We start from the raw sequence: 25279 nt of genomic DNA, 5'->3' as shown, positions 1-25279 counted from the left end.
TGGAGAGACTTGACAGTAATCTGACGTCAATTAGGGAGAATTGACTGTCCTCTGAGCGTCAATTGGGGAGACTTGACAGTAATCTGACGTGAATTAGAGAGAATTTAATGTAATTTGAACGAAAATTGAAGAGAATTTACTGTGACTCGAAGATTTTCTGCGGACTGGGGAACAACAGGAAGAGTTCAGCTTCCGCGTTGTTTGCAAACTGGAGATTCGCGCGGACCGTTCGAATCGGGGACAGGAAAGATCCGCGGAGCCATCCGGTCCGTCGATTGTTTCGCTAAATTAAATCCACGGGACACCGGTGTTGACCCACCTCGGTCCGGATTTCTTCGCCATGGAAGAACGAAGCTCCCTCGGCCGTGAGATTTTCACGGGCCGGAACGTTCCCGCTTTGAAGGGTGGATTGTGGCGGCTTGTAATTCATCGACGGGAGAGTCACTTCTGGCTTTTTTTGCGGGACGTCGTTCGCCCTTCCTCTCGTCGTCCTTTCATCCCGCCCCGTTCCCACCGACGGCCTTTTCCGCCGCGACTCGTTGTCGTTCAATGATTTTTTCATTTCCCGGCCGCGCGGAGACACTCCAACGAAGTACACTCGTGGCGAGACCCTGCCCCCGTCCCCCCGGACCCCTGTCCCGGGCTTAAGGATCATCCATTAGAACCGAAGAATACCGGGCAACGAAATCACAGTCGGATTACCCGTCGCTCCACCATCGACTTTCGACCGTTCTGCTCCCGATATCGAACTATTCACCAGGACACTCGTACCCCGCGATTGTTCCACGAGTTATCTCGAGCACATTACGAGGCCACGGCTTACTTTGGTTAGCTTCTCTCGCTGAATTATGGTATATCTTCTCTAATTGACGTGTCGATTACAGTAAACTCTCCCAAAATTGATGTCAGATTACTGTCAATTCTCCCCAATTGACGCTCAGATTACAATCAAGTCTGCACAATTGACTCTTAGATGACAGTCAATTCTCCCTAATTGACGTCAGTTTACTGTCAAGACTCCCCAATTGACGTTCAGGTGACTGTCAATTCTCTCCAATTGACGCTCAGATTACAGTCAATTTTCTCTTATTGACGCTCAAATTACAGCCGATTCTCCCCAATTGACGCTCAAATTACTATCAAGTCTCCCCAATTGACACTCAGATTACAGTCAAGTCTGCACAATTGAAGCTCAGATTACCGACAATTCTCACCAATTGACGCTGAAATTATAGTCAATCCTGCACAATTGACGCTGAAATTATAGTCAATTCTGCACAATTGACGCTCAGATTTCAGTCAACTTTCCCTTATTGACGCTCAGATTACAGTGAATTCTTCGCAATTGACGCTCAGATTACCGTCAATTCTCTCCAATTGACACTGAGATTACAGTCAAATCTGCACAATTGACGCTCATATGACAGTCAATTCTCCCTAATTTACGTATAGATTACAGAAAACTCTCTCTAATTGACGCTTGGATTACTTGAATTCTCCACAATTGATGCTCTGATTGTAGTCAATGCTCTATAATTGACACTCAAATTACTGTCAATTCTCCCCAATTGACGCTCAAATTACTGTCAATTCCTCCTAATTGACGCTCAAATCACATTAAATTCTCCCTAATTGACGGAGAAACGAATCAGCAATTTTTTAACCTCGTTTCGCCGACGATTTTCCTGCGAGCATCCTCGGACAACATAATTTGCAAATTACCATGGGAAACGAACGTTCGGCGAGGAAAAAATCTCCGCGCGATCTCGCTCGAACTTTTTCTCGCTCGCGAGTCTTTCGAAGTTTCCTCGCTGATCGCAAGAGATCGAAGGAAACTGTGTTCCCAATTAAAATCAGGATAGCCGAGGCGAGGCTCGAACGACCGTTTCCGAAGTGTCCCGATGAAATCGGCGGACCCGGGCGCAGCTGTCGACCTTCCGCCCAGGAAAATTACGAAGAATAAGGGCCCGAAGGGAGGCGGTGGCGGCGTCGGCGAGTGGACATTAATTCGAAAGTTGCCGGCGGGGGGTGCGAGAGGGGAGGGTGGCGCGCAGGGATGCACGAACTCGGCAGAATGCCGGAGTTTGAAACTGCTGCGCGGCAGTTAAACGGCGCGCGAGTCATCGAAGAACAGGGTGGCGGCGGAGGGGGGGGGCACGTTCGCTTCGACTCAAAGGGAAAGTTATACAGTCGGCGGCATTGTAAGACACTCGCGATCCACGGAAACGGCGCCGGATTAGCCGGTTCAGGCGAAACGCGGCGTATCCGCATTGATAATCAAACGGGGGACGTCTGTGTTACAGCCACCGGCTAATATCCGCGAGAATTCATTACCGTCGTATCCACCGTAAACTTCTCCGATGGAGATTTGGCAACAGCGCGAACTAATATTTAATTCGTTACAAATTGATTTTAGCATAGACTGACGAATTGATACGTGACGAAACTGATGAATTTTAGTGCATTTCTTATGATAAAGAACGTCAAACTGTTGTGACAAACATCGTCAAACTATTACGTCAAACGACGTCAAACTATCATAATAAGTGTCGACAAATTATTGTACTATAGTACTATACTATACTATCATAATGAGTATCGTCAAATTATTGTACTATAGTATGTTAAATAATTGTGATGCGTCGTCAAACAATTATGATGGACATCGTCAAACGATTACGATAAACATCGTCAAACGATTACGTCAAACAACGTCAAACTATCATAATAAGTATCGTCAAATTATTGTTCTATAGTACGTCGAACAATTATGATGGATATTGTCAAAAAATTATGATGAACATCGTCAAAGGATGTCAAACATCGTCAAACATTGACGACGAACATTGTCAAACGATTCCAGCAAACTACGTCAAACAATTATGATGAATATCGTCAAATTATTGTACTATAGTATGTTAAACAATTATGACTACTATAAAGAATATCGTCAAACAATGGCGACGAACATCGTCAAACATTGCAGCAAATTACGTCAAACAGAGGCGACGAACATTGTCAGAACCGGGCCCAAAGATTGGTAATGCAGGGAGCGTCATTACCCGAACAAAACATTTCTCGCAAAATTTCGAATTCCAATTTGAGTCTGCAAAAATCCTTCTCGCAAACCTTCTTTTTCCCTGAAACGAAGCCGCGTGCGAAACGCGTGCAAAATCGCGGCGCAAAAATGTCGAACGTCGCCGAAGGTCACCGAAGGTTAAAGAATTTTACCACGAATTTATGATCGGTACCCGGCGGACCGAGAACGCCGCGGGAGGCGCGCGGGACGGCAGAAAAAGCCGAGATTACAGAAACATGGAATTTCGGGGGGAATAACGGAAAGTCGATTACCGTTGAGCAAGCCGAGATTAGGCGAGCGAGACCGTGCCGTCGGAATGAAGATATCTTAAATTCTATTCCGGCGGTAATGACACCCGCAGGGTGAGGGGGGAGGGGGTATTCTTAAATGCGCGGGAAATGGGGGAAGAATGAGAAGTCGGGGCTTATGAAGCGGAACAGACCGCACACAACCCCCCACCCCTCCTCCCTGTCCGTACACCGGCCAATTTAAAGAGGATTCCGCTTCAAGCAAAGTGGCCGGCGCGCATCGACGCGGCCACCGGATCCAATATCTCGCAGCGGTTACCGAGAAATTCGGCTCCCGGATCGGTGTTCTTCAGGCGCCTCCGAATCGCCGGTCTATAAGCCCTCATAATCGACTTCGCTCGCAATTCCGTCTGATCGATTCGACGGTAATATCATCGGCCGGGATCTATGGATCTTCCGTGTCCTTGCCTGACGCTTGCCGCTAGGGGCGCTCCACGGAAATTGATAATTGTCCATGTGGGACTTCGTTTTGAGGCTTCGCTATCGTAACAAGCAGCTCAGGAGTGCCCTATACGTTTCCGGAAAGTCCAATCCATGTCCGAGCGAAGCCCGAAGTGCAAAATTTTATGTCATTACGAAATAGATGACTCCGCAATGACCTGAAAGCTGCCAGTCTTTTCTCCCAATTGGTCAACTTCGACCGTCGACGACTCCGCGAAAAATCATCGTAGGAGAAGGATCTTCCACTCAAATTAAAGCTCGAAATCTCTGCTTTCAGACACCGTTCCTCGATTTTACGTTCGACGTACCCACGCCATTGTAGCCCTTTGAATACAAAGTCCGTTATACTTGTGGTCGTTCAACGTTTGTCGTATTCGGCGAAACGCACGGGCCCGGTGAAATTTTTCTCGCGGATGCCGTTTGCAATCGATCGGAGTTCGATTCTTCCCCTTTAATTAAAAAAAAAAAAATGAATCGCGGCTGCGATTTTTTCTCGCGAAGTTACACCTTGAAGATCGGACCTCGTCGAGGCGAAAGGTGGACTGGCGGTTGGGCCTCGTTCTTTTCCCATCTGCGCGATTGAAGTGTTACACCGAAGTATATCTCCTTGTTAATTCTTGTTAATTAATTGAGCATCGCGTTTGTGCCAATAGTAAACTAAAAATGCTATCTTTAGCAAGAAAGATATATGGTCCTATTACAGTAATATCTCCCCTAATTGACGCTCAGATTGTCCACAAGAATGGACAATTTAGGAAGAGGAGATACAATTATTCGACCATTGCGGCAGCTTATTTTTATAGTTACCGATTGTCAACAATTATTCCAAGTGTCCCAAAAATGTCTCTCAATCCAGAAGAGGGAGATTCCTCGACTCATTTGAAGCAACTTTTTCCTTTGCGAAAATGTTCTACGAGGTTTCGTTTACGAGTTATCAGCGATGAACAGTGACCAATCGGAGCGCGAAGGCGCGCCGGCGCTCCGCCCTCGCGACCAACGCCGTGACTGCGCCGTCCGTCTGACGCAGCGACAGTGGTCGCGAGGGCGGCGCGTCAGCCATACGCGTTCTCTCATTGGTCATCGTTTTTCGCTAATAACTCGTAAACAAAGCCTCGTAGAACATTTTCGCAAAGGAAAAAGTTGCTTCAAATGACGCCAGGAACCTCCCATTGCCAGATTGTTATTGATAGTTATTGAGAATCGGTAATTATAAAAAACGAGCTGGAAGACTCGAATAATCGCGTTTCCTCTTCTCAAATTGTCTATTTTAGTGCACAATTTGGGCGACAATTAGGGAGACATTACTGTATCTCGGCGAATCTGTTCGGAATGCACTCGTTCCAGCCGCGGCCCGGGTCCTCGATATCATTGATTCGGCGTATTCTCAAGACCGCGCGCGCCGTGCTAGCTGTGTAACGGCGGAGAGCAAGCAATGACGTAGATACCGGAAAGAGCGCGCTAGAATAGGCACAAAGGGGGCTTGAAACTCGGAACGGCGAAGCAATGGAAGCATGCCGGGAAGAAAGGGGAGGGAGGCCGGCCGGTACAAACGCGCGGGTGCAGCGACACAGCGCGCTCGTCACTGCCGCTGTGTATACATCCACTTTTCCTTGGCATTGCACTTACCAGATTGCACGTCGACAATCTCGCGAGGGGCCTCCCCCCTCTCTCTTTCTTTCTCTCGTTCTCTCTCTCTCTCGCTCTCTCTCTCTCTCTCTCTCTCTCTCTCTCTTGCTCTCGAGTCACTGCCGGCGAACTAAAGGCAACGAAAATATGCAAACGAAGTAGCAGCTAAAGATAATTTAAGGAGCCGCTGCGCGCTGCGGGAAATTAGGCCATCTTCCGATATTTCTCCCAGGGGAACCATTGATCCTATCGGTATGGGGTTTCGTGGGGTTGTTGGGGCATCCTTCCGGGACGGGCTCGATTTGTCTCGAGCAGAAAAAATTAGTTTGGTGGAAGTTATTGATAATAATATAATAATAATATTATAATATTAAAATTAAATTATAGGAATAATACTATAATAATAATAAAAACAATAAATAATAATACAATAATAACAATACAAATAAAATAATAATAATACTAATATTAATAAAATACTAATAATAACAAAATAATAATAATAATAAAATAACCTTGGAACACGTCTCGGAGAAATTACCGTAATTAACGAGATACTCGAACGGCGGTATTTGATCGGCCGTCGAACGCGTTTTTAGCACGGTCGCGTGGTCTCCATTCGGCGCGGGTTGCGGGTGATTTGCATGCTCGAAATTACGAAAGCCTGACAGGATTATATAAAAAGCATCGGCAGCCGTAGTCCGCGGCGATCCGTGGCTTTTCATCCCCCCCTCTTTTACCATCACCCCCGTTGGAAAACGTGTGTACACGTCTCGCCGTACGTTTCATTACATCTGTTACGTCGCGTCCATTGAATGTAAATCGAGAATATCGCTCCGGACCCCGCGTTCTATTAATAAACAACATTTACTCCCGGACGACCTTTGAATAATAACGAATTTATTTATTCGTGGACCTACCGGAACTAAAAACGTATCGCGGCTCTAGTTAGAGCCGGTGCGAGCCAATTTTTTTCGCGTTCGAATCGTAGTGTTCAGTCAACTTTTTGCCTCGACGAGACCCGATCTTCAAGGTGCCGTAACTTCGCGAGAAAAAATCGCAGCGGTGTTTCGTTTTTCTTTATATTAAAGGGAAAGAATCGAACTTTGTTCGGCGGCGAACGGCATCCGCGAGAAAAATTTCACCGGGCCCGTGCGTTTCGCCGAATACGACAAACGTTGAACGACCACAAGTATAACGGACTTCGTATTCAAAGGGCTACAATGGCGTGGGTGCGTCGAACGTAAAATCGAGGAACGGTGTCTGAAATCAGAGGTTTCGAGCTTTAATTTGAGTGGAAGATTCTTCTCCTACGATGATTTTTCGCGGAGTCGTCGACGGTCGAAGTTGACCAATTGGGAGAAAAGACTGGCAGCTTTCAGGTCATTGCGGAGTCATTTATTTCGTAATGACATAAAATTTTGCATTTCGGGCTCCGCTCGGACATGGATTGGACTATCGAAAAACGCATCCGGCCACTGCCGAGCTGTTTATTACGACACCGAAGACTCAAAACGTCTAGAACCGAGCCCTTCAATCGCTTCAGACAGCGCACCGTAATTGACGCTTGAATGCGACCCGACGATTCCGCGGTCCCTTTCTTCGCCCTCCTTAGGGAGCACAGTGAATTGTGCCGTGCGGAACGCAGTTTCTATCGATCAGGGAACCTCGCAACTCTTTCAGCTCAAAAGATGCACAGGGCCCGCGGAGATAATGCCGAAAACTGAAAGAAAGATCTCCGCATTAACGGTCGAGGGAAAAACCCCGCCGGATGTTTACCTGGCCCGATCCTCGGCTCGATTCAGCTCCCAGTTCACGTATTACGCGATTGTTGTCTTGTTATCCCAGCTTCCGAACCGCTGTTTGAAATTAGTGAAACGAAAGGGCTCGCCGCGGAACGTAAATCCGCGTCTGTGCGCGCGAGAGAGGACTTAATGGAGTTCGGCGTCGAATTCTTGCGATTATACGGCTGAATAGCCTCCTCCAGGGAGTTCGGGAGCCTGGCAATATCGTCGGCCCGACGACAATAGCTTCCGGTTCCGCTATAAGAGCAATAAGGAGCCCGAACGATGTCGTCGGCCCACGGGTCTCTGCTCGAATTTCCCGCGGACCACAGACGACGGCGGGATTCATTTCCATCGGAAGGCGTCAAAGGGGATCGAAAAGAATTACTTCGCGGTTGATTGGATCACCGTTCTTTCCGCGGATTTGCCCGCGAGCACCGCCGTATAAATTTCCACGGGGCGGTCGTCGATTTCCGCGCCGGATGCCGGGCCGCCGGTGTCGGAGAGAACGACGAGTACCTTGCGAAATTAATTAAAACGATCGCGATCACGTTTCTCCGATTACGGTACCTTGAAAGTTGGTAGAACGCGGATTTTACGGAAAAGAGAGAAAAATAAAAATACAGGATATGTGTCGGAATCCGGAAATCGAGATTCCTAAGGTCATTTGGAATGACTTTTTCCTTTGCGAAAAGTTTCTCCGACGCGTCGTTTACGAGTTATTAACGAGAAACGCTGATCAATGAGTGTGCGCGGGTGGCTTGCGCCCCGCCCTCGCGGCCACTGCCGCTGCGTCAGACAGGCGCCGTGGCGCGGCACTGGCCGCTGGGGCTGAGCGCCGGCCGCGCCCTCGCGCCCCGATTGGTCAGTGTTTTTCGTTAATAACTCGTAAACGACGCCTTGGAGAAAATTTACGCAAAGGAAAAAGTCACTCCAAATGTCCCCAGGAATCCCTCACTTCCAGCACGAACCATAACTATATTATTTAATAATTATAATCAATCTGATAATTACATAACAGTAATTATTATATTATTTCTTGCTCTTCGTTACGTTCTAAATACACAATAAAACGCGATGCGTTAAATTAACATTACAACATCGTGCAAGTCTTAATCACGATTGGACGGCATAAATATGCGTGTGCGTGCGCGCGCGTGTGTGTAGTTTTAATAACGTTTCGAATTTCTGTCGAAATATCTTGCATTTTTTTCCTTTTTTTATCTGTAAATTGGGGAACCGGTTCTCGCAGGAAAAAAAATTTGCCGTGACCCGAAGATACCGGTTCCGGCTGGTAGGAAAAAGTCGACCCTCGAACTTCCGGGTCCGCGTCCCTTGGCGTTCTCGCTGGCGGGTCGAGGGAGGCGCGCGGCAGCGGCGGGCTGCGAGCTCGTCTCATTCAATCGCCTAGGCGCGTGGTTGATCCCCGAAACGCGGAAGCGTCAAAGGGGCGCTCGTGCGGCTCCATTTTCACGATCGATCGGATTAGAGGACTCTCGCACGGTTTCCGTGCCGGTTCATAAATTTACATACAGCGGCGGCTACACCGGGGCTTGTAGATAAGCACACGTGGCCGCTGCGTCGCGTTAATGCGATAGTGGTCTGTCCCCCCTCACCCCCCCTTTTTCTATGGTTCTCTTTATTTCACTCTTTATATTTTTCTTCTTTAATATCTATTTTTTAGCTGTCTTTACATGGTTTTCTTTTTCTCTATTTATTTGTGTCTCTCTTTATTTTTCTTTGTCTTTATATTTCTGTTTCTCTTTATTTTTCTTTGTCTCCATATTTCTGTCTCTCTTTATTTTTCTTTGTCTTTATATTTCTGTCTCTCTTCATTTTTCTTTGTCTTTATATTTCTATCTTGCTCTCTATATTTTTTTCTTTGTTCAATATTTCTCTCTTTCTCTCTCTTATTTTTCTTTTTCTATATTTCTCCCTCTCTTTTTATTTTTCTCTATCTCTATATTTCTCTCTTTCTCTCTACCTCTCTCTATTTTTCTTTATTCAATATTTCTCTCTCTCTATTTTTCTTTGTTCAAAATTTCTCCCTCCCTCTTTTTATTTTTCTCTATCTCTATATTTCTCTCTTTCTCTCTCTCTCACTCTCTTCCTATTTTTCCTTTGCCTCTCTCTCTCTCTCTCTCTCTCTTCTTCTTTGTTCTGTCTATATTTCACTCTTTATCTCTCTATTTTTCTCCTTCTCTAAATTTCTCTCTCTCACTCTCTCTCTCTCTCTCACTCTCTCTCTCTTTATATTTCTAGATATATTTTACTGTTTCTATATTTCTTTCTCAATATATTTCCCACTTTATACTTCCCCCCTTCATACATTGTAAATATGCACGAATTAAAAGAATCAGTAATGACTTATAAAGCAAACAACAAAGTAAAAAATAAATGTAGCATACAAAAGTGGCAATTCTACCAACCAGCCGCAAAAAAAGAAGAAATCCTGAATATTCGCATTGTTTTATTATATTATATTATTATATTCCAGAACATAACCTAAAATAACGAAATCCTTGAGATCTCGCAGCTGCACGTCGTAAGACGAGCGTCTCGGGCGATCCGAAACAAGACAACGTCGCAATGACGTAGGTAAGGTTATGGGGGCGGGCGAAGAGAAGGAGGGCCGTTAGGTTAATTTGCCACGCAGTTGCATCCGGCGGGTGATTTGAATGGTCTTATTCGCGAAACGTAGACCCGGCCACTATAATACCTTGAACCGGGTAAACAGAAGAGGGACGAGGTAGGAAGAGGAGGAGGAGGGTGGGATGGGAGGTGGCAGCGCGCGGCAACCCCTCGGCGTGCATGTTCACAAAAGACGCGTATTTCTAACCTTCGAGACGCTCGAGCGGTACAAGTTTTAATTATGCCGGGGGTAGTCTGGGCCGGCGTATCCTCTCGTTGCCATTTCAGACTGCATCTGGCGGCGCGATGATAACATTCAGCCGCCGCTAGCTCCGGGTTTCTCTTCGTGCCACCTTCCGCCATTCAAAAGGGCGAACGGGGATGGAGGAGGAGGGGGAGGATAGCGGAGAGAAAAAAAATGGCTAGGGCCGAGAGGCTCGGCGGCGAGGAGGTACCGTGGGGTGTGGTGGGGTGGGGGGTGGTAGGCGTCGACATCGGGGGCGGGAGGAAAGAAAAAGGCCGGCCTCATTAGGAGAGACCAGACTGCGAGAGAGCCGCGGCGCGAGAGCCCGCTCAAATGAGATCCAACGTCGGCCGTAATGGCGTACGTCGAGATTTTTGAGGTCTCGTCCTTTTCGAAGCTGATGCGCCTCTCTGTCTTCCCGGCCTCTTCCTCTCTGGAGAGAGAGAGAGAGAGAGAGAGAGAGAGAGAGAGAGAGAGAAAGAGAGAGAGAGAAAGAGAAACAGAGAGAGAAAGAGAGACAGAGATGTATAAAAACAGAGATACATGGAAAGAGATAAATACATACGACACACACGTGGATAGAAAAGTCTCTAGAAATGTTTGCCTATTTTTTCTGCACGCGATGACAGTTGTTCATCCGTTTGACCATGTTGGAAACATCTGATTGGTGGACGGTAATTAATTGTAGCAGTGCTGATGGCAAAAACAGGCAAAAAAGTTTGTAGAAATATTTTTGTGTCAATTTGGCGTGGTTTGACAGTGTTGTGCAGCTCCTTGGGTCGTTTGACCATGTTTGAAGAGCGTTTGTTGGTTATGATCTGTCAATTATGATTATGTACAGTTGCCAAAAGTAGGTAGAAGAGTTTGAAGAATTGTTTTTGTTCGTTTGATGCGGTTTGACAGTGTTGAGCGGCTTCTTAGGTCATTTGACCATGTTTGAAGAGTGTTTGTTGGTTGTTACCTGTCAATTGTGATTATATATGCAGTTGCTAAAAGTAGGTAGAAGAGTTTGTAGAACTGTTTTTGTTCGTTTGATGCGGTTTGACAGTGTTGTGCAGCTTCTTAGGTCGTTTGACCATGTTTGAAGTGCGTCTATCATTTGAAATCTATCAATAATAATTAACTGCAGGAGTGTTGATGTCAAAAGTAGATATAAAAATTCATAGAAATGTCCTTGAGTGAGTTTGACATAGCTTGACAGTGTTGTGCAACTCCCTATCTCGTTTGACTACGTTTGAAGTGTGTCTATCGTTTGATATATACCAATAATAATTAACTGCAGGAGTGTTGATGCAAAAAGTAGATATAAAAATTCATAAAAACGTCCTTGTGTCAGTTTGACATAGTTTGACAGTATTTTGCAACTCCCTATCTCGTTTGACCATGTTTGAAGAGTGTCTACCGATCGAAGCCTATCACTAGCGATTAAGTACAGTTACCATAAAGTAAACACACAAATTTTTAAAATTCTCTTCGTCCGTTTGACGTGGTTTGACAGTGTTTGCAGCATTCCCATAGCTCGATATGCATTAACAGCGACAAAACTGTACACAAATAAACAAAACAACTTGCAGTATCATTTTCGCCTACGTATCACGCAGCTCCTTATCTCGTTTGACCACGTCTGAAGTGAACGTTTGCACATGTTTGCTGACAATGATTAATCACACTAATCCTAGCAACAGGAACAATTTTATGAATTCATTTCACACAAGACTTCCAAACTTTCGAATCAGTTCTTTCACCACCGCAAAATTCACTTAGACAACTTTTCTATTCAGAAAGCGCCCCAAACAATTTCAATACCCCCCCCCCCCTCCGCCTAACATCGCCACAAAGCCAGCATAAACCCTTAAATAAACACACCAGGTCTTTTCACCGATTTCAGCATAAAATCACTAAAAAACCTAGTCGCAATAACCGAGCAAAGTTCGCGTCCTTACAAAAGGTCGCGAGAGGCGTAAACAAATAACACGGTCGCCCGGTAACCCGAGCCACGGTGACGCGCGCGAACGGCGCGGCGTGTCACCCGGTAACTGGTTCAACTAAAGTGGCGCGCTCCGCCGGTGGAACAGCGAAGCGTGAGATATTCGTTTAAAGCCGATGTAACCGTGCGCGAGGCGCGAGGCGCGCGGACATATCGGTCCCCTCGCGATATACACTTGGCGTTCAATCAAGTTCGGGCCGCGCGACGGGCACGAAAACACGATCGCGTGTTTGCCGATCAATTAATTAGTCGGCCAGGGGACTGGGACGTGTTTGCATCAGCGACGGCGATACGCGGAGGCCGCGAAGCCGAGCCATCCGTCCGTCACCGAACTCTTCGTAATCAAAGTAAGCCATTGTTAATGAAACCATATTTAACGGGATTCTGATTGCGTGTTTGCCGCGGTTAATTGCAACGCGCTCGTAACGATATGTGCACCGATTTAATCCGTTGGGAGCCGCGGAACGGCGACACTTTACCGAAACAGCTTCGGCAGGGTCATCGACACAACGTTCTTTTTTATGATGCATTGCAAAATAAATTTCGCGTTGCACTCACTGGTTCGTCGATTCTACGGGGCTCGATCGTGCCGTCTTTACCTGCAACAAAAGAAAATTGGCGAAATGTAATATATCAGTTTATAGTGAATTCTCTTTGGGCAACCCTATCTTATAAAATTCTCTTAATTTATTAACATTTTTTTTGTTACGATTTAAATACATTTCCCTAACAAATTTTCCCTAACAAATAAATATATTCCCGATAAATATTTAATAATACATAAGTATTTAAATTATTAAATTTTTCAGCTAATAATGTATCTGTTATTATACAATAAATTTGATTATTGTGAAAACTTGTAAATTAGCCTGAGTAATTACTCCCTAATAATTAGCCCTATTAACACAATAAAAGAATATTTTATATTAATATAAATATATATAGTTATTTATATCTATAATATTATAAAATTTTAATAGTTGATAGATAAATATAAGAAAATATTTTAAAATAAATATGATATATATTTATCTATCGTATTTATCTATCAACTATTACAATTTCATCATATTATAAATATAAATAAATATATACTTATATTAATATAAAGTATTCTTTTATTGTAACATAATTGTAATAATATTATATATAATAAATTTATATTACATTAACCCCAGAATCATTGTTTTAGATATTAATATATTTCGTCTAAATTAACAATAAATATAGAAATATCTTCTTTCCTCACAGATACACATAAACGGCCCCATTAGTTAAACAACAATTGTAATATAAATATCCTTGTTTATTAACAATTATATTTACTAATATTTATTTAATTCTCACTTAATTAAATTTAACTGAATTCAGTCCATAAAACTGAATTTACTAAAACTGAAATCGTTGAGATACGTCATTCGCAACTCATTAAAATGACTTAACAGAGAAACAAAATACCACTTTGGTCCTCCACGTCTTGCAATCGCGATACACAGTTTTTATATCGCATTTCCGCAGTCCAGCGATCAAGCGGAACTGTAAATCTCTGCGCGAGCTTTGTTTTTCTTTCGTCTTCGTCTCTCTCGTTTGCTATTGTGCGTTGCCCCGTACCGCCGGGAATATGACCGGCTGCGCCGTTCGCAAGGGAACTTGGGAATGTTTCTGTTTACATCGCACCGATCTGCCTCCCCCTCAAGTAGCTGCTGCTGCCGCCTCGGGAACGCAAACGCGGCGACGTGGCCGTATTAAACTTTATTAAGACTGCAGCGTCATCGACGTAGACAAAAGTCGCCCCGATAATTTATTGTTGCAAGACAGGACGGGACGCGGCGTTAATTGGTGGCCAATTAGGCTGCTTAAACACGAGAAACGTCAATCCGTCGTTGGCCCCTCGTACAAGAATGCCGCCCTGTACGAAACAGGAGACGCGAAGCGAAATTTTGAGCTGCATAAAAGCCAATATTAGTCGGAGTTCGCTGGCAAAATATTGCAAAGTATATATAATATTATTAATTTATATCTATGTCATATTTATATTTTTTAAATATATAATATTTATAATATTTATTTTATATGTATATATAATTTTAATTTAAATATATTAATATTATTTATAAATATAAATATTCAAAGTGGATCGTTGTCTAACGATCTATTTGTTATTGCGTCCAGGAGGCATTTTGCAAGATCAATAAAATGAGCAGCTTGGATTTCACGTACTAAAAATAAAATTTAGAAATTATTCGCATATTTAATTATGTCACTGTGTAAGTAAATAACCACAACTATATACAATGCGAATAATTGCATAAATATATAAATATATGTGACTGTATAAAATATTATAAATAATACATATTTAATTATGTCACCCTGTAAATAAATAGCCATATATAACCATATACAATGCGAATAATTGTATAAATATATAAATATGTATCTAAAATTAATAAAATATTAATTTCGAAGAAAATTGCAGAATTACAGAAATCGAAGACTCGTTGAAAAGAGGAAGAAAAAAGAAATTTAGCGCACCTTTCGCAGCCGTTGTATCGCAGTCGTTCATGGGAGAAGACCGTCGGCTTTATCTACGCTTCACCCGCCATTAGACATCGAAAATAAAAGCGGGAAATATTCGTTCGCAGATATTATTCACGGGCCCGGTGTTCGCGGGATTCTCTGTCCAGTGTCGCCGGAGCTTTCCGCCTGACAATGCCCGCCACTTTTCCTACCTGACGTCTCCTTATTGCGCGAAATGTCGTTAGCGCCGCCTGCCTCGCGTTCCGCCCCCTAATGGAGGCCCTTTGTACTTCGGATACCGAAGAATTGCGTTTACGGCGTCATCTGCTAGCAATTTTGAGCCTTTCCATTCGACCGGCATCTTATTAAATCGCTTAGCTAAGAGATGTAACTGTTCTTTGGCGGAGGCTAAGGTGAGGACGCTGGGTAGACCTGTGGCGGCTAGTTGCGGCGCTCGCCGACAGATGGCGACGTTTCTCGCGGCATTGATTGATATGTAAATAAGTTTGTTAGATTTTTTTCTTTGTTTGAGACTGTAGACTGTGGTAGACTTTTTGGACCGTTGTAAAGACTTTACAGTGATTAGATTTTTTAGACTTTTTTCACTCTTTTAGGATTTTGTATTCATTGCGGAATATAGACTTTGTTAGACTTGTTAGGCTATAGTTTGTGTTAGACTCTTTAGGCTGTGGTCTGTGTTAGACTTTTTGGACTCTAAAGTTTCTAGACTATAGTCTGTCTTAAATTTTTTATGCTACAGTCTGTGTTAGGCCTTGTAGAATATAAACTTTTTTACTATAGTTTGTGTTAGACTTTTTAGACTGTAGTCTGTATTAGACCTTTTAGACTGTAGACTTTTTAGGCTATAATCTCTGCTAGACTTTGTAGACTATGAACTTTTAAACTACAGTGTGTGTTAGACTTTTTAAACTGTAATCCTCGTTAAACTGTTTAAACTATAGTCTGTGTTAGCCTTTTTAGACTATAGTCTGTGTTGTACTTTGTAGACTATAGACTTTTTGGACTATAAATTTTTCAGACTACAGTCTGTGTTAGACTTTTTAGACTATAGTCTGTGTTGTACTTTGTAGACTACAGACTTATTGGACTATAAATTTTTCAGGCTGTAGTCTGTGTTAGACTTTTTAGACTATAGTTTGCATTAGACCTTTTAGACTGTAGACTTTTTAGGCTATAGTATGTGTTGGACTTTGTAAATTGTAGACTTTTTGGACTATAGTCTGTGTTAGACATTTTGCACTATAATCTGCATTAGACCTGTCAGACTATAAACTTTTCAGACTATAGTCCGTGTTAGACTTTTTAGGCAATAGCCTCTATTAGACATTTTAGACTGTAGACTTTTTAGTCTATAGTCTGTGTTACGCTTTTTAGACCTTTTATACTGTATTAGTCCACCACACAGTCATCGTGGCACATTTCTCCAGCTGAAATGCCACCAAACAAACAAATGAAGCTCGGCTGCCACGGATCGTACGATTCAGACGCGGTTCAATCTCATCGACGTGGAATATGGAAGAGCTCGAGCGGGAACGGCAGATTGGTGTTTCGTTGGAAAATCACGAGCCGCGCGGGCGCGGTTTTGCCCGCATCGCGGCGCGCCGTAGCGGCGGCGTGTGTCGCGATACATCAGAGCGAGAGACAAATTGGTTCCTCGCCGCAACAGACGTTCAGAAATTTCCTCTGGAAAAGCTGGTCTCGCGCCACGGCAGCGGAGTTCCGCCTTGTCGAAAGTCGTCGCGACGCGGAACAGAGGCGCTGCGGGTTTCATCGCGACGCCCCGCCACGGGAACGATTGTCGAGCACCGACTGCCTCCGCTGATAAGCGCACCGAAATACGTTAGGCGCGCGGGTAATATCCGTTGATGTGCACGCATCACGGTATCTCCGGCTTGTTATTAGCCGTGTCTCCGAGATTAGGTCGGCTACCGTCAAGATATGCCATCCCCCGGCTGCCACAGTTGTTACGACCCGGGACGCCACGGAGATTACTTGCCAACTATAATTGCCGTCGCGATGCTGCAATTACTTGTTACCGAAATGATTACCGGTTAACAATTACTCCGACGTTCCTATCGGCATTAATCACTTCTGCGTGCCTCCCTCCCCTTTCCTCCCACCCCTTCCGACGTTATCCTGCCGGTCTTTGCGTTTTTGCGCAAAGTTGCGATATTTGTTTATATTTACGTTGTTTATTATAACTGTTATTTTTAACAGTTATTTATACTCTCGTTAATTTATTGCTGGACCTTGTTCTTTAGTTCATTCATTAGTGGCATTGCTGGGTCAATTATGTCTTTGTTAGTGCAAAGTAAAAATTTTGTTAATTATTTGTAATTAGTATAAATTATATAAACATGCATTTTTATGTTTAATATTTTTAATGAGTTCTGGAGAGCAAAGTACAAATTTTGTTAATTATTTGTAATTAGTATAAATTATATAAACATGCATTTTTATGTTTAATAATTTTAATGAGTTCTGGAGAATATATGGACATTCTTAAATTCCCCTAATTTGTTGTCTTTTTTGTCTGCTACCTCGTCTAGTTAATTTTTGCATATATGCATAAAATAAAAATTGTTTAACATTGTAAGAACATTAATTAATCTTTTCTCTTTTAATAAATTTTAATAAATTTTGATAAATTCTGTACAATATAGAAAACTATTCTGTATGGACATTCTTAAGTTCTTCTAATTAGTTACCCTTTTTGTTTAGTATTTCATCTCATTAATTTTCACATAAATGCACACACATGAAACAAAAATTGTTCGATATCGTAAAAACATAAAAAAAGTCTCTTCCCTCTCTCAACAATTTTAACAAATTCTCTGCGCAATATAAAAATATTCTGCATAAACTTTTTAAACAGACAATTTTTCTTCAGCTAAAAGATCTTCTAAATAAATTCGCCAACGCTTATAATCTCCTATCGACCGAATCCAAAAGGGGCTGAAAACCATCGGACCGTCACTCATCCCGGTTTTCGCGTCCCGTCTCGCCAGAAGTATTCGAAATCCGTGGGAGAGCACGGTTGACCAGGGTTTCCCGCATATCGGTGCACGGGGTTGTTTCCGGGGGGTGCTAGAAAGCCGGCCGTGTGTCGCATCCTAGGAACACGAGAAACGCATATCCAGGACCGGCTCGACGGTGGGACTAACCGCTCCAAAAAATCCAATTTCCCGTGTCGTCGTTGACGTACGCTGCAACAGGTTCCGTTCCATTCCGTCTCATGCTCGAACGAGCTCACGGTCGGCATTGTTACGGCGCGGAGCGCGGACGATTGCTTTGAGAGGAGCAGAATGCGCGTCGTTGTCGCCGTGAGTCCACTCTCGATTTTTCTGTCTCTGGCGCGCTACGTAGCGCTCCACTCGCGCGCTCTCTACTCACGCGCTCTGTCTCTCGCGCGCTGTGTCTCCCGCGCTCGCCCACTCGCGCGCTGTGTCTCTCGCGCTCTGCCTCTCGCGGTCCCCCACTCGTGCGCTCTGTTACTCACGCACTCTCCCACTCGCACTCTTCCACTCGCACTCTTCCACTCGCACTCTCCCACTCGCGCGCTCTCTCACTCATGCGCTGTGTCTCTCGCGTACTGTTTACTCGCGCACTCTATCACTCGCGTGTTGTGTCCCCCGCGCCATTTCACTCGCGCGCTCTTTCTCTCTCTCTCTCTCTCTCTCGCCCTGACACTCTCGCTTTGTATCTCCTTCTCTCTCTGTCTCTCTCGCTTTGTATCTCCCTCCCTCTCTGTCTCACTCCTTCAAAGACCAGCAACGGCTCCGTCCACCCCGAAAAGAGATTAATTCTACCGCGACCGAGCCGCCATGTAAAAACCCAGATTTTCCCGATAATCGACGTATCCTCCGGTAGGCTGGTTCCTTTCTCCATGCCCGGCCAGCGTCGCTATTCTCGTCCCACGATTCCTCCCCACTCCATCGTCGTGCGTCGAGCGCATCGCCGGAGAAATATCTGCCGGCGATCATAGTTTTCGTCGCGTTAAAATGCTTATAAACCTCCTCTTCCCAAACTTGTGTACAGTCTCGTATAAAATCAAAGCATCGATTAAACAGAACTTACTATAAAAGCCGTGGGACAATTGCAGAGAATTGACTATTTCTTTTTTATTCCCGTTGTTGGTTCTCGCTCGTCTGTCCTCGACAATAGCGTTCATCCTTCGGAGAATTCTCAGGTTTCAAAACATGCGACGTATATATAGGGTGTCTCGAACGAAGCAATTCGCCGGTTTGAAAGAGATGGAAAAAGATGGCCTGTCCCGAGGACAGGAACGTTAACAAGGACGCGTGGTTCAGTTCGCAGGTTTTGATAGCCGGCTCCCCGAGGATTCCGTGGAATACCGAATCTGGTCGGGGGGACAGTATTATCCAGTCTTATCCGCGGGTTCCCCATTTACGCGTGCCCCATTGTCGGATCGGTGGCCGCGACAGCTCGAGAATCGATTTCTCGTCGTTCGCGCTGGCGACATCGATCGCGATAGAACCGGAGGACGTCGTCGTCGTCGCGGGGCCGCGGCAATCGTTGGCTCGACGTCGGGTAACCAGAAAGGCCGCGAACGTCGACGGCGAAGAATTGTCGTTCGTGACCGCGCCGCCGCGCTTTTCCCTCTTCCGCTAAACAGATCCGGGGCTTATTTCAATACGAATCGCGAACGGATTGTCGATATCAATGTCAGGGGTCTGAATGAAATTACCATAATAAAGGGCTGACGGGGGGGGGGGTACTACCCTTGGACGTCGGGCCACGCCCGGGCTCCACGAGCAAATGAATTATCGTATCGGACGCGGGGTATCGCTTATCGAGCTGCTTTCTTGCTTGCGGCTCTCTTACTCTCTCTCTTTCTCTCTCCCACTCTCTCTTTCCTTTTTTTGTCTCTCTCTTTCTCTCTTCCACTCTCTTTCTTTTTCTTTTTTGTCTCTCTCTTTCTCTCTTCCACTCTCTTTCTTTTTCTTTTTTGTCTCTCTCTTTCTCCTTTTTTCTCTCTCTTTGTCTTTCTCTCTCTCTCCCCCCTTTTCTCACTCTTTCTCTCTCCCACTCTCTCTTTCTTTTTTCTTTTTTTCTCTCTCTCTTTGTCTCTCTCTCCCCGCTTCTCTCTCTCTTCCTTTTTCTCTTTTTGTCTCTCTCTTTCTCTCTCCCTTCCTCACTGTCTCTCTCTTTCTCTCTCCCTTCCTCACTGTCTCTCTCTTTCTCTCTCCTTTTCTCTTTGTCTCTCTCTTCCTCTCTCCCACACTCTCTTTTTCTTGTTTGTCTCTCTCATTCTCTCCTCTCTTTCTTTGTCTCTCTCTTTCTCCCCCTCCCTCTCTCTTTCTTTTTCTCTTTTTGTCTCCCTCTTCCTCCCTCTTTTTTTCTCTCTGCTATATGCTAGCTTCAGTGAAATCTTCTTCGTCAGTTATACACTGCTTAGATATCACAAAGACGTCCTTAAGACGTTTTTAAGACGTTTTAAAGATGTGTAGGACATTAGGCCTGCGAACGGCCTAGAAATGTCCTGTGTTACAAATGAAGACGTCTTGTGGACGTTTTCAAGACGTCCTGTGGACGTCTAAAGAATGTCTTTTAGACGTCCATGAAACGTCTTATGAACTGGACGTCTTAAAGATGTCCTAAATTGAACGTCCTTTTAACGTCTGATATAGGACGTCTTAAAGACGTCCCAAAGTGAACGTCCTCTTAACGTCTGATACAAGCCGTCTTAAAGACGTCACAAATTGAACGTCCTCTTAACGTCTGATACAGGACGTCTTAAAGACGTCCATTTTAGGTCGTACGACGTCCAGACCTAAAACGGACGTAAAATGGACGTCTTTAAGATGTTTTAAGGACATGTAGGACATTAGACCAGCGCCCTAAGTTTCAGAGATCAAGGATTCGAAGGTCGCACCAAATCAAAGACAAATCGATCTGTAATTTCTGCGTCATCGCTGTCTCGTTAATCACGAAACGGCGCGTCCGAGATAAGAATTTCAACGTGCATTTTAATTGCAACATGCACAAATTAAACATCCATTATACTAATTAACCATCGTTGACGTTTCGTTGATTTTCCGCGGTCCGAGCGAACCGCGTCACGTAATTGGTTCCGTCGCCGAGATCCGCGTCTCTGATCGGGGTGAAACGTTGCGGCGTCGTCAAAGAGAACGCCGGCGTCGGCCGGGAACAACGACGCCGCGGAGAGAGCCGGGGCCGCACGCGGACACATTTCTGGTGGGGTAATTGCGAACCGAGAAATGGTCCTCGATCCCGTCGTCAAAAGGCGACTTTCCAAATCGCCACAAAGAGCTGCGGCGGAACTGACACGCGAAAGACCGAGTCCCGAGGTCCACGCCTAGAGCAAACATATTATAGAGAGACACACGCCGCCCGCCGTACGCCGCGTCGCGACGCGTCGCGCCGCACCGCTGCGCGACGAAAGTTAATTGCATTTCGGTTCGAGAAGTCCGGGCGACCGTACACGAAAGTGCTAATTTTCCGCGTTGAAAGCTCGCCGGAGGGGCGAACCATGCGACACGGGTCGCCGGACCCTGATAAATGTGTTTGTTCGACGCTCCCTCCTTGGGGAGGGGCAGAGGGTGGGTAGGGGGAGGGCCGACCCACATAACGCGTCGATGAACGTCTAACTACCGGGCGACAAATACGGGAAAGAAAAACGCGGTTGCCGCGCGTGAAGGTTTCAGATTCGCCGATACACCGCACCCCCCACTCCTCCTCCCGGTGGGAAACGAAAGTTCGATGGTGCCTCGGAACTAATTGAAATTCTGCAGGTAAGAGTATAGAACGGAAAGCTGTGCCGAGAAATTTCGTTGTTGTTCTTTTTGTTTTCTTTTTTTTCAGGCGGCGGCACACTTGGGAAACTGCGGAATCCTACGCCAATGTATCCAGAATGTATAACCGTATCCGCGATACGCTCGGAGATATTTGCTTGTAGACTTGGGAAGAAGATGTTTCGGCGAAACTTGCTGCACGGTTTTTTGCGAATTCCGCCAGAGTTTGGGACCTAGTTCCGTGTTAGACTCTTCGGACTGGTTTCGGACTCTCTTCGTACTGTCTTGGAATTATTGCAGTGTTTTAACTCTTTGTGATTGGATTGTTTGTAGTGTTTTGGAATGTTTATACTGCTTTTGGATTCTTTATAGTGTTTCAGAATGTTTAAAGTGTTTCAAACTCTTTGTGCTGTTTCAAGCTCTTTACATTGTTTTATTTATTTGTACTGTGGTAGACTGTTTGCTCTGTTTTGGACTATTTATACTGTTTTAGACTATTTATACTATCCTGGACTATTTTTACTGTTTTAGGCTATTTATATTATCTTGGACTTTTTTTTACTGTTTTAGACTATTTATACTATCTTGGACTATTTTTACTGTTTTAGATTATTTATACTATCTTGGACTATTTTTACTGTTTCAGACTCGTCGCACTGTTTCAAACTCTTTACACTGTTTTAATTCTTTATACTGTTTTAGACTGTTTGCACTGTTTTAGACTTTTTATACTGTTTTTTATTTTAGACTACTTACATTGTTTTATATTCTTTGTATTGTTTTAGACTCTTTATACTATTTTAACTTCTTATACTGTTCTGGACTCTTTATATTGTTTTTAACTCTTTGCACTGTTTCAAACTCTTTGTACTGTTAATACTGTTTTAATTCTTTATACTGTTCCAAGCTGTTTGCACTGTTTTAGACTACTTATGCTATATTATATTTTTTGTACTATTTTAGGCTATTTATATTGTTTCATATTCTTTGTATTTTTTTAGACACCTTGTACTGTTTTAGACTCTGTATACTGTTGTATATTCTTTGTACTATTTTAGACTATTTATACTGTTTTATATTCTTTGTACTGTTTTAAAATCATCATACTGTTTCAAACTGTTTCTACTGTTTTAGATTTTTCATATTGTTTCATATTCTTTGTACTGTTTTAGACTCTTTATACTGTTTTATACTATGAAATAAAACTACTACATATACTATACTATGAATAAAATATACTATAGTAATACTGTTTTAATTCTTCATACTGTTCCCATCAATCATACAAAATCAATATGCTACGCTCGCTTTCTGAAAAAATTCGCAGAAACTGTCGCAGTCGAATCGGCGAATGGAACACCGACCGAGTTTCCCGACGAAGACGAACCGGAGGCACCCTCTGCGCACGCAGCCCGAACAATGGAGAAGGGAACCGTGTAAGAGAGTCCGTTCGGTTTGCCCTGGAATACGTACTTGAAAACTGATCGACGCGGCCGCGCCGGCCAGAGCTTAAGGGCGGCCAAGCACCACTCGAACAGGTCGTGGGGAGCCCTTTGCATTGCATATTTCTCCCTGCTACGGTGGTCGATCAACCAATCAATCGATCCGGTGCTTATCCGTCCGCAGCGTGATCACAGGCTACGTGTGCAGCCCCGTCGACAAAAGAGAACAAACTTCGGCGCCGCTAGACAAAGCGGAGCGCGCGTCCGGGGCGAAAGAAAAAAACGGGCCGGATAACCGCGGACCTCTTTCGGGGACAGACTTTCTGACAGGCTGATATGATTCCTCGTTGTACATTTTTGTTGTGATTTGGCCGGCGCAATTTGACTCGAGAATTTTCAGGGCTCATTTGTGATGTTTGAGAAATATTTGGTGCGGTGAAGAGAACTGTGTTTCATTTTTAAGGTTGGGCGGGAGGGGGGGGGGATGCGATTTAAATTTGAAGACTTGATTATGATCTTAATATGATTAATGGTGTAAGTGTAAATTATAATGGAAATATAAGGAATAGTATTGTGTTAAGATTAAGATTAACATAATTAATAATAGAAATATATAGGGAATATTATTATGTTAATATCAAGATTAATATAATCAATAATATCAATATAGAGAATATTATTATAGTAATATCAAGATTACTATAATCAATAATATCAATATAGAGAATATTATTATAGCAATATCAAGATTAATATAATCAATAATATCAATATAGAGAATATTATTATAGTAATACCAAGATTAATATAATCAATAATATGAATATAGAGAATATTATTTTATTAAAATCAAGATTAATAACGTAACGCTGTCCGACAAAATCAAACTTTTTTTCTGATTTCCTATAGCCACTATGAAATTCTTGTAGAGCTTCACTCCCCGAACAAGAATCCGTAACCCGAATGCTCTGTCACCTTCAGTTCTCGAAAAACAAACGAGCTTTTGTAAAAACCCAAAATTTTCGACAAAAATGAGGTATTGTATGAAAAGTAAAAACGTTAGAAAGTTCTAATTGGTCTTAAAATATAGAGGAAAGTTTCCTGAATATAGTGACATGCAATTTATTAATTGTTTTTGGTCCTAAATAGCAATAAATTAATGTCAAACTTTAAAAAAATTGCCGACGTGCGCAGTTTCTGCGCAATTTTTTTGTACTTTTACGAAAAGTTGTTTGTCCTGCACAAAAACTCTACCCAGGATCGGATTCTGTAGACATTTCTGAAGAAGAAACGGCCCGGTAAAAGCGTCGGAACGATATACATTTCGAATAGATCGAGAAAATGTTCGACGGCAACATGTACACGACGTTTTGCCGCCATATCCTTCGCTGCTCGCTTCTCTCTGTCCGACAGGGCCGAAGCTACGCGTAATCGATACCGATGAAGGGGTTCAATGGGGCACCCACTTTTCGTAAATAATATTTGAATTTTTTCTAGTACTTCACACACACAATGTTCTGTTTTTTTTTACATATTTCTGTGGATAATAATCACCAAACTGTGATATATTTCACACAAAAAATCACACCAGAGTATTTGCAGTGGGTAACGAAAGTATTCTAACACTAGTATAATTTTGACTTCTACGCCATATAATTATAAATAAATATTTAAATATATATTTAATAATATGTTTCAAGAAGTTTAACGTTTCGAAAATGATCGTATTATCGCTATAATTTAAATGATAACTGTATACATGATATACTTGTAATTCGAACAAATTCAGAATAAAATGAATATTTTTGTTCATTATTTTTCTTTTGTTATTTCTCCATTTGAAAATTAATAATCTTACTTCTATATTTCTAAAACCATGTTTTTCGTACTTTTTAATTTATAATTCACAGTTTGGTGATTATTATCCACAGAAATATGTAAAAGAAAAACAGAACATTGAAGTACTAAAAAAAATTCAAATGTTATTTACAAAAAGTGTGTGTCCCATTGGATCCCTCCATCGGCATCGATTACGCGTAGCTTCGGCCCTGTCGGACAGAGAGAAGCGAGCAGCGAAGGATATGGCGGCAAAACGTTGTGTACATGTTGCCGTCGAACATTTTCTCGATGTACTCGAAATGTATATTGTTCTGACACTTTTACCGGGCCGTTTCTTCTTCAAAAATGTCTAGAGAATCCGATCCTGAGTAGAGTTTTTGTGCAGGACAAACAACTTTTCGTAAAAGTATAAAAATATTGCGCAGAAACTGCGCACGTCGACAATTTTTTAAAATTTGACATTAATTTATTGCTATTCAGGACCAAAAACAATTAATAAATTGCATGCCACTATATTCCGGAAACTCTCCTCTATCTTTTAACACCGATTAGAACTTTCTAACGTTTTCACTTTTCATGCA

At 43.3% G+C, this 25279-nt stretch overlaps 1 protein-coding gene across 6 annotated transcripts in view; it reads right to left on the bottom strand.

The window, feature by feature from the left end:
• Window positions 1-25279, bottom strand: part of Fas3 (fasciclin 3) — a 626467-nt gene that overhangs the window by 66720 nt on the left and 534468 nt on the right. Inside the window, exon 1 of one of the 6 annotated variants that reach the window (XM_033479600.2) lies at window positions 11980-12019. The exons of the other annotated variants lie outside the window; for them this stretch is intronic. Within the exon in view, the coding sequence (XP_033335491.2) occupies window positions 11980-12004 (25 nt within the window). The 5' untranslated portion in view covers window positions 12005-12019. Of the gene's footprint in view, window positions 1-11979; window positions 12020-25279 lie in introns of those variants that run through there. 6 annotated transcript variants of the gene reach the window in all.

The sequence above is a fragment of the Megalopta genalis genome, chromosome 14 (assembly GCF_051020955.1).
Source record: "Megalopta genalis isolate 19385.01 chromosome 14, iyMegGena1_principal, whole genome shotgun sequence".
NCBI lineage: Eukaryota > Metazoa > Arthropoda > Insecta > Hymenoptera > Halictidae > Megalopta > Megalopta genalis.
The sequence above is the reverse complement of the archived record's forward strand: the minus strand, read 5'-3'. Positions and strand labels throughout refer to the sequence as shown.